General features: G+C 38.3%; 1 protein-coding gene across 2 annotated transcripts in view; it reads left to right on the top strand.

Annotated features, from left to right (window-relative positions):
* BZW2 (basic leucine zipper and W2 domains 2) overlaps positions 1–14076 on the top strand; it is a 56833-nt gene that overhangs the window by 34391 nt on the left and 8366 nt on the right. For both annotated transcript variants that reach the window (XM_056484344.1, XM_056484343.1), the window contains exons 6-10: positions 3020–3155; positions 6992–7101; positions 8933–9103; positions 9471–9617; positions 13704–13842. In XM_056484344.1, coding sequence (XP_056340319.1) covers positions 3020–3155; positions 6992–7101; positions 8933–9103; positions 9471–9617; positions 13704–13842 — 703 coding nt within the window. The remainder of the gene's footprint in view (positions 1–3019; positions 3156–6991; positions 7102–8932; positions 9104–9470; positions 9618–13703; positions 13843–14076) is intronic.

The raw sequence follows: 14076 nt of genomic DNA, 5'->3' as shown, positions 1-14076 counted from the left end.
TAAAAATCTGAAGTAACAACTTTGAACTGAAATTTAGGTTCTGTTTCATGTTTTTAGAAGGGGTTTATGAAAGGTTTTGGATTTTTCTATCACCCAGTCATCCCCTAAATTATGTTTCACAATTGTTGGAAAGTATAGAATAGTATCCTTAAACAGCAGAAAAGAACAAATCTAGGTTTGAGCTGCTTTTGAAAAATAATAGTAAAACAAAAACTAGGCTAGTAGCGCCAACAGTACTTTAAGTAGCAAGGGATGTGTAGAAGATGAGGGTTCTGTTTAAAACATGCTTCAGTGGGATGCAGTTCAAGAACACCAGAAACCACAGTAATGCTAACAGACTTGTAAGGAGCTTGTTTCAGAGGAAGGGGAAGAAGATGAGACTGCAAACTCCACAGACGTGGTTTCAGACCTTCCAAAACATTTGAACAAATACAGATTTCTCAGAATTAGAGTTCATAAATTTTTGTGTGTCCTTCTCATAGAATCTATCTCGGACTGCAGCTGTAACTTTGGCTTTGCAGCTGAGTTCTTGCTTTCCTGGCTCAAATTTGACATGAATGGATACATGATCTACGTGTTACTGATAAAAGGATGGAGGTTAGAGCTCAGAAGTACATAAAAACCTGGTCTGTTACATTAAAGTGGGCAGTGTGACAACTTTCTAATCAAAATCCTGACCTATTGCTTATATAGAAGCAAAAGAAAAAAGATGTAAGTGGGGTACACAGAAATCTGAAGCCATTCCCTCTTTATTAACAGTCTTGGTACTTTCAGTAAAAAGGTCTAATTCTGGGTTGTTTTTTTCCTTGTGCAGATCTCATTTTAGTGCAGTATTATTGATAAAGCTTATATAAAGAAACTTTTAAATCCACAGGCTTCCAGTTTACACTAGGATTATATTGAAATTCTGTAAAAATGTTCTGTTTTCCATTAAATGTGGCCCTGGAGTTCCTTTGCCTACACCATTATACACACCATTTGGAAATACAGCACACCATTTGTTTCTCATTCATATATTTAGAAATAATGACTCCATTCTTCTGCATCCCAAATTTTCATACATTTTGTGGTTGAGTCACAGTTTGCTGAAATAAAATTACACCTTGAGATTTGGTAGTTTCATAATTGTTCTTTTAAGCTAGAAGTGTATGGCTGAAGCCCACTGAAAAAAAATTCTGAGTGATTTGTCTGTGGCTGAGTCATTCAGGCCTATGTAAGCTGTAATTTAAAGCTGATGTTATTATGTAAGTACTACCGTATGAATGAGGTTTTTTTAGTTCTGTTCACAGATGCAGAGCAGAACTATTCATAAAACACTGCATGAGATTTAACAACTTAATTAGTTACCTGTATTTTAAAAACATCACTGCATTCAGGAAGCTTTACAGTTGTTGATAAGCTGCTTAAATATGTCAGAAAAGATCTCTCACTGTCCATGGTAACAAACAAGGACAGGGACATGTGTAATATTCTGTCCCTTTGTATGGGTAGAATCTAGTAATTAATTCCTTAATTTGGAAACTTTGTGGGAATTTTCTATCAAAACAGACTGTTTTGCTGTAATTGCATTTGTTGCTCATTTAGAAAAGAAAAAAGGATGTCCTGACAGCAGGTGGTCATGGCACCTTTTTGGAGGGCTGCCATTTCTTCTTTCTTATGAAGAAGAAAACGAGAATTCTTTTTAAATCTGGAAAATTGTATCTGCAGTACTTTTCTTTTTTCCCTTCTTCTGTGGTGACTGTAAATTTGTAAGCTAGCATCTGGTGGAATCAGCAGCTTTTTGCACTGAATGAAACTGTCCTTTGTCTCCCTCCTTTTTTCCCATCACTCATATTGTGATCACTAACAAAACATTAGAAAAACATTATTGTTAACAGTAATGCCATTGAAAAAATCTGATTTTTCAGGACTTTTTTTTCTGTTGTAAAGCAAAAAGAGCATAATGTACTTCATCAATATGCTCTCAAGTCAATGATTTTAACATATGAAATTAAGATTTTAAAAATAGACTTAATTGATACTTTTAGAATTAAAAGGTGTATATAAGTTCAGATCTTCCAGGATGTTGAGATTTGTAATTTTTTTCTGAAGCTATTTGTTTTCTCTTGTATTTAGTACTGGGAATGGCAAGGTCTTAAATCAGACTGTATTCCTGTCTGTCCTTTGTCAGCTTTATCAATAGTGTCTGAACTTGAAATATAATTCTTCTTAGCCAGTAAAAAATGTGTTTTAACTGTGCTGTGTTCCCTTTCCTAAAAGTAAACCAAGATATTTTCCTGTCCTTTTATTGTTTGCATGAGTAATAATTTTCAAAACTTAGGAAACAAACTGTAACTCTGTGTGGTTTAGCTGGAAGTCTGAAGATGTGAATAGGCAGGCTTGTGTCTGTAATCTTGTCATTTCTGTGTGTCTCAAACCTGTGGCAAGTACTTTTATCTTTATACATATATACTTATATTTGAAGAAGACAGGTGTTTTATATCTGACTAAGGCCATATTCCCCACACAATCACAGAATCACAGAATGGCTTGGGTTGGAAGGGACCTTAAAGACCATCTAGCTCCAAACCTCCTGACATGTTTTACTAGACCAGGTTACTCAGTGCTCCATCCAACCTGGCCTTGAACACTGCCACAATCTACATCATCTCTGGCAACCTATCCCAAAGCCTTGCCAACCTCAAACTAAGAATTTCTTTCTAATGTCTAATCTAAACCAGCTTTCTTTCAGTTTGAAGCCATTCCCCCTTTTCCTGTCAGTACCTGCTCTTGTAAATAGTCTCTCTACATCTTTTTTTGTAGGCTCCTTTCAGGCACTATCTTGTGTTCTTAGGGAAAGTGAAATTATAAGGGGTCAGTGAAATGACACTGTCATGCTCCTGGATAGATTTTGATGTGATTGCTATAATTTGCATTGAGACTTCTCAAGAAATAAGAAATTAAACTGTTAGCATTCATTTCTACCTGTTGTCTACCTATGCCTCAAATATATATTTTTTTTTCCTTGTCTGGCCTACAGCTCCTGTTGTTTCTTAAAGCCTTTACTGAGACAGAGCAGACAAAACTGGCAATGCTTTCTGGCATCCTGTTAGCCAATGGGACTCTTCCTGCTACAATTTTAACAAGCCTCTTCACTGACAATATAGTCAAAGAAGGTAATTTTCCATATCTTTTTTCTTATCTTAGCTTTTTAATAGAAGATGTATTTTATTGCAACATATTATATATATTGCAATAAAGTGGAAGTTGGAAACTTGTGACTATGCAACAGCAATCAGTATTTTAAAGTGGAAGCATATACAGACAGCAGTGCCCAACTTAGTGGAAATCTTAGTGAAATCTTGTAAGAGGCCAGTCAGACAGAAGAAAGCCACATAACAAAAACAAACCCCAAAGAATTTGTGGTTTTTTGGAAGTCATACTTGTTTGTGCAAAATTTTAGAGTTTATGTTTTATTGTGGTACTAGAAGGTGTGATGTATAATATCTATTCCTGAGATAGATCTGCTGGCATTTCTTCAAGTGTTGCTAGTATCTTGTGAGCAAGAAGTGGGACAGAGATCCCATGCAGGCCAATAGGACGTTGCAGAAGTAAAATCAATCTCTCATTTTGCCTTCATACTACTAGTGATCGGTGACTGATAAACTTTCTCATGAATTTGTGTTTCTTATATGATGAGTAAAGGAGTTCTTTCAGTCTTAAGGTATAATGCCTTTTTGAGATTACTTTTTTTAAAGGATTTTTCTTACATATTTATAGCCATCTACTTTGGAGTCCCAGTTTTGCAACTGCTTGCTCAACAATTGCTTTCTCTGCCAATTCTGACTACCTGGCATGATTGCAAATGAGCTGGTAGTGTTGAGCAGTTTTCATTACCTTTTTTTTGGTTTTGTTAAATAGTTACATATCAACTAAAATGTATTCTAATTTTCATTTTTAAAAAAATTATTCTAACTTCATGTTCTCATTTGCAGCATGCTAACCACTACATTTGTTTTATAAATGCTGCAGAAAGAAAAGCCACAGCTGCAGTTTTGCTCTGTCATCACTCACAGCTTTTGGAATCAGAATTAAACTAGGAAAAATCTCAAACAAAAAACTAATCCATGTTTTTAGGGTGATTGTCTGCAGTGTGTTTAAATGAAAGTCTTCTAGTTATGGAAAGACAAGAGGCATTGGAAAACTCAAATTTTTAAAAATCATGGGAATTGTTATATTTTAAATTTAGCATTTTAAGAATGCAATTCTTATTTGCATTATGAACTTATGTTTCTAGGAGCCCATACTTTTGTCAGAGCTTTCATAAGCTTTTAGTTCTTGTTTTATATATACTAAAAATACATTCGTGAATTTGAGGAAAGATTGTTCAGTCAGTATCGTGGGGCAGATATTTTATGTGAGAGTAATTGAACATGCAAAGATAGTTTAAAAAAGCAAGTAGATCATACATGAATAAACTCGATGATTTCTTTGATTTACAAAAATACAATGCTACAGGCAGGTGTGTTTAAAATACATGAGGAAACAATTAGGTGAGTTGAGGGTGTTGTTGATCAGCATGGGACTTGTAACGTTGGCTGAGAAATGGCTGAAAGTGAGATAAGGGTAGATGGTGTGGATGGGAGATCTGTCAAGTTTGAGCACAAATTTAATTTTTTTTTAGATTACCTCATTTCAGTGTTGTCATTACTGTTATATACAGATGGGAAACAAAATATTATTTCGTGGATTGCTGACATACTTTAGTAGAGACAGAGAAAGGTCTAGGTGGTGGTGGAATCTCCTCAGGGTTAAGTGTACCCTTCTTGTCCCCTGTGCTGGCAAAGTTATGCAAATACAAAGAGCAGCTAATGGGGCTAGTCAATAAAATAAATGGCTGAAATTACTTTCTGCAAATAAGGGAGAAAAAGAGCGAAGCAAACAAAAAGAGAAGAGCTATTTAAAGGAAAAGAGTGGCAGCACGTGCACAGAGTTTAGGAACAGACCAGTGATAAACTTGGACTGTAATGAGAAGCAAGTTGGAAAATATGTGGGTAGTGAAGTCCTAGAACAACCTGTCTCTGTGTAATCCTAGCCAGCAGTCAAGCCCCACACAGCTGCTTGCTCACTCCCACACCAGCAGGATTGAGGAGAGAATGGGAAGGGTAAAATCTGGAGAGTTCTTGGGTTGAGATAAAGACAGTTTAATGAGGAAAGCAAAAGTTGCACACACAAGGAAAGCAAAAGAAGGAATTGTTCACTGCTTCCTATGGGCAGGTGTTCAGCCACCTCCAGGACAGCAGGGTGCCATTCACATAACAGGTACTTATGAAGATACTTAAAATGTTCCCCCATTCTTGCTTCTCCCCACTTCATATGCTGAGCATGATGTCATACAGTCTGGAATATCCCTGTGGTCAGTTGGTGTCAACTGCCCCTGCTGTGATGCCTCCCAACTTCCTTGCCAGCAGGGCAGTTGGAAAAGCAGAAAAGGTCTTGGCTCTTTGTAAGCCCTGCTCAGCAATAACAAAAACGTATCTGTTATCAACCCTATGTTCAGCATAAATCCAAAATAAAGCCCCATACAACCACTGAAAAAAAATTAACTCTACCCCAGCTGAAAACAGCACACCCTCTAATACTGATACTGGCATGAAACTTTTGTTTTAAGCTAAAACTAGAAAAGAAAGTGTAGGATACCTGTATTAGAACAATGCTTGGTGACAGAGACCATTCCATTCAATTTTGGTATTGAGCACATAAGAACATGGATATGCTGAAGTGTTTGCAGTGGAAGTTGTGCCTGAGTCACCTACTGGTTCACCAAGTTTTGTGAGTCTTGCTTAGTCAGCTTGCAGTACTTAGGATGCATCTTGTCCATACAGTACTTCCCTAAGGATCGTGTCTTACAACCAAGCTCCTGAAATAAGCTTGCCAAAACTGCCACAACAGTCGAGATGTGTAAGGACTATTTGTGAACTTTACAGTAGTCTGAGAATAGTCTCTTCTGTTCTTGTTTGGTGACTCATTTAGTCAAAGTATCCTAGAAATAAAAATAATTAATATCTATCTGTAAAGGTGCTAAGAGTGATGAAGCTCCTCACCAGTAGGTCCCATTAACTCTAAGAGCTTCTGGACTACCTGGAGGTGAGACAGAAAACTGCAGTGAACAGCTGTAACATTGGGGTTGTGCTTTTCATTATGCATTACCATTATCACTGCCTTCAGTAGCCCTGATGTTGGTTGAGTGCAGTATGGAGAATTATAACTGCCCTACAGGCGACCTTCCTCAAGGATGAGCTCCCTCTCCGAGCCCTTTCAGCTTCCTTCTGCTCCCTGCAGTGGAGAATCTGGAGCAGTTGTGGTGCTGGTGCAGCTCTAGGAAATAGGAGGTGTGGGCTTAATGGTTTATTAACTCCCCTGGGAAATCCACAGCTAGTGGAGGTAGAGTTTATTTGATTTAATACACAAATATTAATTTGTGCCTCAAGGAAGGAAGTTTTTCACTTAGTTTTTGTGCCTGGTACAACTGGCTACTAAATGCCTCCTAGGAGGAACAGTACTATCAGTCACCTTGAAGTTGAGAAGTTATTTAACCCTATTCCGGGATTTGCTTAAAAAACTTTTGAAGATACGGTTTTTTAGTTCTTGTTCTGATTATCATTTGTTTTGTGCCAATAATTTCCTATTGGTTTAATGCATAATTTTTCTTTTTGCATTGTACTCATCTGTACTGAGTCTGGGAATGTAGGAAAAATAATTGCAAAGAAAATCTTTGAACAACTGAATGGAGATGAGCAAAAAAGATTTTCAAGCAATCTAGCATAATTCAGAAAACTAATTTTGTGTTAAAGAAAAAACGGGCGTTTCAGTGCTACGTGTTTGTTTCTGTTGTCATAAATGTATTTTCATTCCACAGTCTTGTAACTTTTTTGTAACCTTGAACTTCTTATAATAAACTCTAATTTATGTTGAAAATTGCTGAAATATCTTTTGTGCTTTTCTCTAACAGGGATTGCAGCCTCTTTTGCTGTAAAGCTTTTTAAAGCATGGATGGCAGAGAAAGATGCCAATTCTGTTACCTCTGCTTTAAGAAAAGCCAACCTCGATAAGAGATTGCTAGTAAGTACAATATATTTTCAATAATCTTTATCTTTCCCAGGGAAAAAGAAGGAAATTAAATGCAGATGGTAGTTTGCTGTAAGCATGTTAACTCCCCCTCAGACTCTGTTAACATTTCTAAAATGTTTTTAAACACAGCAATATTGTTATGGCTGTAGCATTGATACAGGTTCAGGAATATTAAGTTTCACATGGTTTTACATTATGTCTATTTTTCCTGTAGTCAGATGCCTTCTGAGAGACTGTATATATGGGGCTTGGGATTTAAATAAATGGGGATTTTTTTCTAACCATTGCTAGCAAAACACACCAGCAAATGGGCACTAGAAGCTGTATTTCTTTAAATATGTTTTCTTTTTGTAAATAATATATGAAGTATAAGAAATTATTATTAGAATATGAGTTTCTGAAGCATCAGTGTTTAAATAGCGTAGTGAATGAATAGTAAGCTAATTTTCTGCAGCAGTAGCCATCTAGGTAGCATAAATTGTCCTGTAGTGGTGACAGCAGACTTAGTAGGTGCAGTGCAGGAAGGCTTTCAGCCTTAGGACTCAAAACCTATGTTCTGGGCTTGTAGCAAGGTATTCAGAGAATATATGAATATGTAGAAATTTCATGTGCCTTTTTCTCCCAGTGTTTTTCTGAAGATCACTTGGGGTTTTTTAATCCTTAGAAGGATTGCTGCTGCAGTAATCCAGTCAAATATGCTGCTGTGTAGCACTGCCCAGAGACTCTGCAGTATTTCCTGTTTCTACCTCAATAATATATAATTAAGCAAGTATCTTTCAGAAGTGAAGCAGCCTCCCACGCCCCTTCATCTCTTCAATTTGTACTTGATTTTAAATGTCCAAATCACAAATAATTTGCCATTAAGCTGGAAAATGGGCTAATTACACTGTTTATTTGGGGGGGGAGGGGGTGAGGAAGAAAACTGCATTTTATTTCTCTTACAAGCTTGACTGACTTAAACTTTCAGCTGTTGCTCTCATTACTCTTCTCTGTTAAACAACTGTAAAGTATCAGATGATGTTGCCTAGTATAGATGCCCTCATGAAAGTTTCTTCTTAATCTCATTAGTCAGTAAGTAAATAGATGGAAAGTTTCCAGCTTCTTTGTTAAAAAGAAGTACTATCCATCCCACAGATCATTGTTAGGACACCAAGAATGGGTGGTAAGCAAATGCCATGGAATGCTTTCCAAGGTGGGGTATTTTCTATAGTGTTTTTTAAGAATAATTTTAACTTTTAACTTTTCTGAGTAGCTGGACTTTCATAAATTGACAGTGTCTTTTAGTTAGAAATGCCTACAGGAGTTAATGTTTAACAGTACATAGTGGATTTTGTAATTTTTGTTAAATGGTGCATTAGTGGTATGCCAGGGTGCTGGGCCCACTTATGTATTGTTGAATGTATTTTTCGGAAGAGATAAGTGTGTGGATGGGCTGGAATGGCATGATAAGTGTGCTTTGCCTATAATGCCTTTGCCATCTATTCCTCTGTACTTTCCCTAAAAGACTCTGGGAATCTGCAAAAAGTATGGTTCCTCTTAGGACTGTTTTTAGCAACATGTTGGGCTCGTGGCTATTCACAAGTACATGCACTTCACATGGAGTGGGTGTTAGCTTATTTGCGTAACTGGACATCATTTTTTCCTTCCACTAGAGTGAAACACTGCAATATGAATGAAGTGTTGACTTTTTCAGTGTGGATACAAGCAGTGTTTTAAGTGAAGTAACAGGTTATTCCCACTCTTCATTCTTAAAAAAATGTTCTTTCCATTCTGTCAAGAGTCATAGTTGGTTATTTAACAGAGAGCATTCCTGTCCTTTTAGGAACTATTTCCAGCCAACCGGCAGAATGTGGACCATTTTGCCAAGTATTTTACTGAAGCAGGTCTAAAAGAGCTCTCAGATTTCCTTAGAGTTCAGCAGTCACTGGGGACTCGTAAAGAACTTCAAAAAGAACTACAGGAACGTCTCTCTCAGGAATGCCCAATTAAGGAGGTAAAAGTGATTTTTTTACAACTTTCTGTTTATATAATCATAATCAAAGACTTAAAACAACATTAGGTAGGGAGGAACCTGTTTTTCTTTAAGCTATTTTAATTTATTCATTAGTTCTGTGCTTAAGACTAAAGCAGGCAAATATCCTCTGGATTTCCAAGTGTAGTTCTCTGTTGGATGGGGGGCGTTTCCTTCATTTATCCTTTAACTTCATTAACTGTTATGTTGGAGGGGAGGCACAAAATCTTGTTCTAATTTTGTTCTAATCTTAATACTTCTACACCATGGTGTTGTAAATGACTACAAGTATTTGGAAAGTCAGCATCATTTCTGGTTCATTGGAAATGTCCCTTATTTCCTTCTCCAGGTAGTGCTTTATGTGAAAGAAGAAATGAAAAGAAATGAGCTGCCAGAGCCAGCAGTGATTGGTCTCCTTTGGACCTGTGTCATGAATGCTGTAGAATGGAACAAGAAAGAAGAGCTGGTTGCAGAGCAGGCACTCAAACATCTAAAGGTGTGTGGGTGAAGAGGAGAAGAAAGCTGTGAATTCACAGAATGCATTCTTTGGCTGTCAAGTTTTTACCTGTTTAAATCCAGGAGATTTAGATTTTTTAAGGCTGATGCTGAGCATACCAAGCATTGTATATAGTCTGACTTCAGTCAGATAGATGCAAAAACTGAGGTAGTTCAGCTCATAGAGTACCCTGAGTTCCGCAGTGCCAGAACAAGCCAAGGTGCTCATAGCACCTCTTCCTTGTGCTTTCCCAGGATGCCAGGTCCTTGAGAGGCTTCTTGCAGTGGGGCAGGGCTAAGCAGCTGCTGGAAATCCACCTGCTCAGACCTGACTAGTAAGCCTGCAATGTCTTTGCAATGTCTTTGCCAGAAGCAAAGACATTTTGGGAGCATGGTGGGGCAGCACCTGTGCTGGCTGTGCAGAGGGCTGGATAGATTAGGCAGGAATGCTGAGGCCAGAGTCTGTGAATTGACTGTTGCCAATGTTGGCTGTGGTAGCTAGATAGTCAGTGACTGGTCAAGTGAAAAGCCAGGAGCTGGCTTGGGACTGTGTACATACAGTGTGGTTACTCTCTGATCCAACTACTGTCCTTGAGGATAAGGGAACTGAATAGCTAAAAAGACAGAATGCAATGTTGCAGTACCACCATTTGCACGTTGGTACCAAAACTAAAGACCTTGGGATAGAAAAGAAACACCAAAGCAATGCAGAGGCATCAATCACTGCCATCATTGGTATTCCTCATCTAAGTCTGAAGTAATTGTGCAGTGCTAGACACTGGATCTGAGAGCAGATGCTTTTCAGCAGATTTAGTCCTTTTAAGCAGATAATCTGTGACAAGGAGAATACTCCCTCATAGCCAGGGCTTCAAAGCTTTGCCTTGGAACAAAAACAGTCTGGAATTTATTATTTATGATAAAATAGATCTTTCTTCACATTGGATGTCTCTCCATACTTGGGTGTTCTCATGTTGGTTTAGTTCCTACTGCTGCTGTCCTTTTGTCTGATTTTGGTTTCCCAATCAGTAATCCTAGAAATGCAGCCACTTGGGATGTTGTGTAGTCTTTGATGGTAAGACTGAATGCCTTCAAGTTTTCTCAAGTGGATCAAATAGCAGGGGAAAGGCAAGATAGTTTCCAGAAGGAGGAGAGACATTGTTTTTCTTGTTCTTTTGATGTAAAATTTGATTATCTCTCTTTGAATTGTAACAAAATATCCATTGAGATTTACTGTCTAGTACTGCAGGGCAAATTAACAAACACTTTCTGGAATATTTGAACTCTGGGAAAAGAGAAACATAGCTGGCTTTGTACAAATCTTGTTGACTGAATGTTTAGTCCTATGCATCTCACTGACCCAATCCATCAGCTATGTATATATCCCCAGTGAATTAGGTAAGGTGTCTTGCCTACATAAGGTAGGCATCTTTCTAGGTACATCCATTTTCTAAAAACAGAGGAAAATTTGTGTGGGTTATTTACTATTTGCACTCAGGGATAAAATTTTAATAGAAATAGAAATTTAGATTTTGATATCTGCTTCTTTACAGTTCAGTCTTCAAAAATGAAACAGCATTTTTCACATCCTTCCTCTTAGGGATAGATGGAGACAGATCTTGCATCCTTCTGTTAGGGCTGTCAGCTACCTCAGTGTATGAGCCAACTCCAGAAAGTGGATTAACAGTGTTAGGATGATACAGAGCTCAGTTCTGTGCCCTCCTGTGTGTCAGTGTCCCAGGAAACAGTCAGGGAGTTGCTTTGACCTGGTGCTGTGATTGGGATGTGTATAAATACATACTTGATGTGTGACATGCCAGATGGTGAGTTTATTCTTGTATGGCTCTAGCTGACAGGTAACTTTCACAAAGCACGTTGCCAGAGCTTTGACATCTGGGTACCAGTCTCTTAACTTCCCAGATTCTTTCAGTAAGTTGTGCACAAGGCACCCCTGAAAAGATGTGTCAGAACACAGAGTATTGACCTAGTTTACAGATCTTAAAAAGCCTTGCTGGATGAGTGGCTACCTGATGGCAGGGTCGAGGCAGGTAGCCATGAACCAGCATACTTGGGCAGTGCAGTAGAAGTCATATGTGCCATCCATATGGCAGGACCAGCAGGAGCTGACCTCAGGAGGAGACAGGGCAAGCTGTTCAACCCTGGATCTCACAGAATAAGCTCCTCATTGTCCCAGTAACCTCACTGTGACACTGGGGCTTACTGCCTCAGCCTCCTCCAGTGCAGAGAAGAGATATTCTCCCTGGGTGATGAGAATCTTCCAGACAATTCTCACTGGAGGCAAGGCTCTGGTGAGCTTCACAGCAGTGTGGGTGCTGACCCCCTCCTGCTCCCTAACATGACGCAAATGGAAAATAATGCCACTTGCTCAGCAATGCAAAGAAGGTTCCTTAGTCAGTCAGACATTTCTGAAATTTGTAACTGTGAGCCTGTACCAGTTGAGAAGTGAGGGAGGAATGTGAAGGGGATAAAGTCAGATGTGGCAAAATGAAGACAATTTACTTCCAAACTGAAAACATAGGCTTTTTATTAGAAGTTAATGTTTATAGACAGCAACACTTCACAAACATGTGGATGGGGGTGAGTTCTGCTGAGGGTATTAAACCAACTGCACTGTATGTTGCCCTGTCTCTCTGCACTTTGCCTAGATACCAGCTTGATGCTACAAGGGCTAAAAAGGGAAAAAGAGCTACTCAGCCTGCACAAGTTTTTCATTGATCTTACCAAAGCACTGACGTTGTTTCTAAAATGTGGCTATACCTGCCAGGAGCAGAAAAACTTGGCCTGTGCTCTTAGCTCCATCTAACCATTTTAAGGGAGTTTCTTCCCAAAGTACAACATACCATCAGCCTACTGAGCTGCTCATTGCTATTGTGAATTTGTGCTCTCTTAAATAGCTGATAATTATTGAAAAACACTCTTTGGAACAACCTTTCGAATTTCAGTTGATTTTCATGTGTTTTAATAATCATTTCCATGGATCACCCCTCAGGATGTAGCCCCTTGCAGAGAGGGGCTGAACTTTTAAACATGCCCATCAGTGCAGGGGGTGGTGGGTGGTTTGTCACCGAAGACGAGCAGCAGCCCTGGTCACTCAGATCAGATCTCTGTGATATCAGCCTGTTCCAAATCCAGCTGAGAATGCTGAACTGGGGGTTACTGAAAACTTGGAAGAAAGGCTGAGCTGATAAGTGCAAGAGCAAAAGAAATAGTAATATGCCGTGTGTGTTTGACTGGGATCTCTGAAGATCAAAGGTAATTTAACTTCATCTCTGAAAAATGCTCCTAATATTACGATTGCAGTCTTACTTGGACTCATCACAGGCTAAGATGACAGGAAATTGAAGAGATATGGATATAAACACTAGCTTTTAATGAAAGATATGGTCCTTCAGAGTAATTTTTAGTTTTAAGATCTGAAATAAGAGGGGAAAATTGCACAACAAATAATTTTTTGCTGTATTTTTTATTATCAGCTCCAGGAAAAGACAAGGACATTTACTACTACTGTCTTGTCATAGTAAGATTAGCAGTTAATCCTGTGCTTGGAAAAAGGTTGCTGTTTACCAAAGGGTGTCATGATATTCTTGACCGTGGTAATGAGAAAAAGTAAGGGCAGTTGTTCATACTTAGCTTGGAATAATTTGCTTTATTTCAGTATCCTGGGACTTCTAAAACCCCTGTGAAACTGGAGACTTTTTTTCATGTATTTAATCATGAGATGTCTTACGTTATGAACATCTGTAAAGCATCACTCCTGAATGAACAGAATGCTGCATTGTGAAATGTATGACAGAAGTAATGCCAGACTGGGCTTTATAAATTGATTTACAGAATTCAGTAACTAAGCGGTACTGAATTTTAGTTTACAGCATGCAGGACATACTACAAAAAATCATGGATATATGTGTATATGCATTTATGTGTTTTAGAAAATGCAGTGTGCAAGTAAATCTTAAGGTTTCAGTGAAACATTTTCAAGGATGAAATTCATGATGTTTATTCAAAAAAAGTTTATTTATTTTTAAGTATACTGACATGCATTTTGTTTTTTACCATCTCTTCCTTTCAGCAATATGCCCCCCTGCTTGCTGTGTTCAGCACTCAAGGCCAGTCGGAGTTGATCCTACTCCAGAAGGTGCAGGAGTACTGTTATGACAACATCCATTTCATGAAAGCCTTTCAGAAGATAGTGGTACTCTTTTATAAAGGTAAAAGTGTATAATCCAGTGTTGTATTCTGTGCTTGGATTCTCAGTGTCAACCACTCTCCTGTGGTGTTTCACCAGGTAGTGCATATGAGAAGGCTGTGTTGGTGTTGAACTCTGGAATACTTTGTGCTTTGATAGTTCAAATGAGTGTGTGGCAGCAGGAAAAGCCAAAACAAGCCCTTCTCTCCTTCTGTTGCTTTCATCCCATATTCAAGGAGCATGAGTAGAATCAAGC

The sequence above is a fragment of the Oenanthe melanoleuca genome, chromosome 2, assembly GCF_029582105.1.
Source record: "Oenanthe melanoleuca isolate GR-GAL-2019-014 chromosome 2, OMel1.0, whole genome shotgun sequence".
In the NCBI taxonomy this organism is placed as follows: domain Eukaryota; kingdom Metazoa; phylum Chordata; class Aves; order Passeriformes; family Muscicapidae; genus Oenanthe; species Oenanthe melanoleuca.
The sequence above is the reverse complement of the archived record's forward strand: the minus strand, read 5'-3'. Positions and strand labels throughout refer to the sequence as shown.